Source organism: Volvox carteri (genome assembly GCF_000143455.1).
Source record: "Volvox carteri f. nagariensis unplaced genomic scaffold VOLCAscaffold_25, whole genome shotgun sequence".
Lineage (NCBI taxonomy): Eukaryota > Viridiplantae > Chlorophyta > Chlorophyceae > Chlamydomonadales > Volvocaceae > Volvox > Volvox carteri.
In genome coordinates, this window is record NW_003307568.1 from 1,251,557 (window position 1) to 1,255,612 (window position 4,056).

General features: G+C 55.2%; 1 protein-coding gene across 1 annotated transcript in view; it reads left to right on the top strand.

Annotated features, from left to right (window-relative positions):
- VOLCADRAFT_92353 (uncharacterized protein) overlaps positions 1 to 4,056 on the top strand; it is a gene marked incomplete at both ends in the record, with an annotated part of 14,045 nt that overhangs the window by 4,701 nt on the left and 5,288 nt on the right. Inside the window, 4 exons of the mRNA XM_002951679.1 lie at positions 200 to 273; positions 641 to 1,200; positions 1,458 to 1,567; positions 1,653 to 4,052. Of these exons, the coding sequence (XP_002951725.1) occupies positions 200 to 273; positions 641 to 1,200; positions 1,458 to 1,567; positions 1,653 to 4,052 (3,144 nt within the window). The remainder of the gene's footprint in view (positions 1 to 199; positions 274 to 640; positions 1,201 to 1,457; positions 1,568 to 1,652; positions 4,053 to 4,056) is intronic.

A 4,056-nucleotide genomic window follows, 5' to 3' on the forward strand; every position in this document is an offset into this window, starting at 1 on the left:
TTTCTTAACGGTGTTGTCCAATGTATAGCAACATCGGTCACATCAACCAGCTTGACGTGCAAGACGCTTCCAAACCTGGCCGCTGACGCGAGCGCTGATGATCCTTTTGCCAAGCAAGTGATGCCCGTGGACACCACCCCTGGATCCCGCGGTTTCCGTTGTTATCTGCGACTCCAGCTACAACTCAAGCTTCTTGCAGGAGTATTGCTGGTCACTGCCAGAGACGGCTCGGGCACGATGCGATGCAACAGGTTCCGCCACATGTAACTTTGGGTAAGTCATCTATCGCTTGTGGCTAGTGGCCTACCTGCATGTGCTATACTGCATTAAGCATACTACGATAGCCACGACTGGAATACTTGCTGGCTTCTGTAACGTACTTAAGTTGTCTGTGTGTCTGCGTTACGCATTGAGTTCCGTTACTCTCTGGGTGTCATGGGTCCATACGAGCCGGGGGCTCCAGGGCCGAAGGCAGTCTGAGATAGATAGTCAACATAAGAAAACGCTCAACCAGGACTTTTATCCTAAGATACAGTAAGACATGGTAATGGGATGTTGGCTTTCCGCCGTTTGCATACCTTCCTTCCTTGCATTTCCTTACTTATAAATATCTTTACGTGGTCCATTTCTCTGCAAACAGGTACTCGACCGAGCTGACACCTGCTGTGGACTATCTGTACCCGAGCAGTGGGAGCCTGGGGACTCGCATCACAGTCGTGGGCAGCTACCTTGACACGGTGACCGAGGTCCAGTTCCTGCAGGGTGGCGTGCTCAAGGGCACCGGGAGCAACGTCGACACCACTTCCATGTACGTTTTCTGCGATGCTCCCGATCTGCCACCGGGTGTTTACACGATTCTCCTGCTCAAGGCGAATGGCGAGAAGTCCGTGGATCCGTATGGCAAAGGTACCTTTACCTTTACGGCCTCAATCGACAGCGTAACCAGCAATGTGGGGTCGCTTGCGGGTGGGCTGCCGCTGGTGCTTTCAGTTGGCGGCGCCGGCCTGGCCGTCGGTCCGGACAACTTGACCGCCAATGCGATAACGATTGCCGACTTGCCTTGCCCCATATTGTCGGTAAAGGACCGCACGGAAGTGACCTGTCGTGCGCCAGGCATTAACGGCTACGTGTCTGCTGAGTACTGGAATTTGGGAGTGTCAACTTTCTCCATGCCCGACATCTTCAGCTTCACAAAGCCCCGTAAGCTTATACATTTTTGTTATGCTACGGGGTGCTCTATGGTTTGCTTACTGGAACTAGGGCCGCATGCGGTCATGACGTGTTTCTGCAAGCATGCATTAAGCTGGACTCGGTATCATTCGTACTTCGAGCGCTACATACCATCAAGTGCGTTAGCTCATGCGTCGCCGGGCTCAGCACTCAAAATCCTCTTCTCTTCCACGTACTCCAATGATTGTTCGCTGATGGCGATGACCGCTGCCATACTTCGCATGCAGGTATTTCCCGGATTGAGAAAGGCACATCTTTCTCGTGGGGTACCAAGTCGCCAGAGCCGGGCGTGATCAACTTGGACTATTGGGCTGCTCGCTTTACCTTTTACTACCAGGTCTGTTAGCACTGCTTGGGTCAGAATCCTACTGCAAGGACTCATATAAGTTATTCGTGTACGTGACCGTTACACTGCTGTGCAGATTTCTGTAACGGAGAACGTGACCTTCTACATGTATGCTGATGATGATGCACGCCTTTACATCGACGATGTCCTGCTTGGCGGTCGCTATACCCCACTGGACACAATTCTATACCCTGGCATGCGCAAAATGGTCATCACGTACGTGGAGTATACCAGCATGGCGTCTCTCTCTGTGTTGGTCTCCAGAAGGCAACCTGATGGATCGCGCGGACCCTTCGCTAACTTGGAGTGGCAGAAGGTTACACCGGTACCTCCAGGAACGCCACTGCCAGTCAAGCTTACAGTCAACGGCATTGACTCCGTGACACAGTGTCCCGTCACCAACCTGACAGTTGTGCTGCCAGGCCAGCCGAAGGCGCCGTTTGAACCGTCGTGGGTGCAGACGCCCAACACAACATGCTCTTATGTGTACTCAATTTGTCGCACACCGTCACTCTCAATATTGAGCGGGATTACGTTGAGTGGTATCATGCAGCCCACCTTCAACAGCACCAACACAACCTTGAGCATCTTTGGCGATTTCCTGACGGACCCAAGCCTACCCGCCGCGTCCCAGATCAGCGTCACTCTGGCCAACCAGCTGTGCAGCATTGTTGGTGTCGCACCGGTGACGGTCAACGGCACCAACACAACCAATATCAACTGCACGGCGCCCGCCTTGCCGGCTGGGCAGTGGCCTGTTAGCATTATGGTTGAGGGCCTGGGTCTTACACGCCCCACAGCGACAGCTGCGACGGACTTGCCAATCGTGACCTATACGGTCAGGGTTCTTAATTACACCTTCAACAACCCCAACTCCAAGTGCTATTTCTCCCTGTTTGGTGGCGGCACCTTCAACATCACCGGGTATGGGTTTGTGAAGGACTTGGTCGATACGACACTTCAAGTCAACATGACGGCTGCTTGGGAAACCGTCTTTTGTGGCTCAGGATTTTCGAACTCGCCACCGTGCCAGGCTGTCAACTCGTCACGCCTGAATCTTGTGCCGCTGGCAAGCGACGGCTTCACTGCATCATTTGGGCTGACACGCTTCAAGGTGCCTAATCCTGAAGCCTTTGCCGGTAACAACAGTATCAGCGGAGTCAACTTGCGGTATAAGCCGCGGGTATATTACACGAGCAACGGCACATACGCTGCGACTGCGGGCGCTGAGCTCCTCTACTTTTGTGGTGGCCGCACGCCCGCCCTGTCTGGCGTGACGCCGTTATCTGCACCACCCGACGCTGGTGCAACCCTGTCGCTGACCTGGTACTTATCGGGAGTTGGCACGCTAAACAACACTATCACGGCACCGGCTGCCAAGAACGGCGCCAGCAATGCCACGGTTGAGTTTGAGGTCGGGCCGACGGTGCTGCCCTGCCGCAACCCAGTTGTCACGGATTTCAACATCACCAGCACCACCTATCGCGAGGCGATTTCCTGCACCATGCAAACTTACATGCCGGCCGCGACGTATACGCTATGGCTGTGCATCCAGCCTTTTGGCTGCGGTCTTTTGCCTGCTTACACTGTACCCCTGACCATCACTGCTATGTCTGCAACTACTGGCGGGAGTGCTGGTGGTATTACCGTGGTCATTACCGGCAAGGGGTTCGATACCAACACCACGCTTGTATCGGTGCGCTTTGGCAACAGCACATGCAAGGTCATCAGCAGCACCGCTACATCGCTGACCTGCGTTACCGGTCCCCTGGACACCAAGCCAGTGAGCCCAGTGACGTGGCCCTTGTCAATTACGCCCACTGCCGGCACCAACGAGACCACCCTGTCGAGCTTCACTTTCACTTTTGACCCAGCCCTAGAGTCGACAGTGAGCGGCATTGTCCCGGCGCGCGGCTCCACTGAAGGTGGCACACCCGTCACTATTACGGGCGCAGACTTCCGTACCGGCGTGAGCACCACTGTCAGCATTGGCGATGTCGCTTGCCAGTCGGTTGTGGTCGTCAACAGCACCGCCATCACCTGCACTACCGGTAAGCCGCCCAACAGCATCCTTCGAGTTCCGCTGCCGGTGACGGTGCTGCAGCAGGGCCGTGGCTATGCACGCAGCTCGGCTCAGTACCAGTACATCGACGTGTGGAGCCGCAACAGCACGTGGGGTGGTGGACCCCTGCCCGGCTACGAGGACTCGGTCGTAATTCCAGCTGGCGTGACGGTCCTCCTGGATATCAGCCCGCCGAAACTTTATGTGATTGTCTTGGAAGGCAACCTAGTTTTTGATGATACCAAGGACTACATTAACCTGCAGGCTCACTACATCATTGTTAAGGGGGGCAATTTCACCATTGGTAGCGCAGAGAAGCCCTACCCCGGCCGCGCCAACATTACCATGCATGGGGCCCCAAATAGCAGGGATCTTCCGATGTATGGCGCCAAGGCACTGGCCGTGCGGCAAGGCGTCT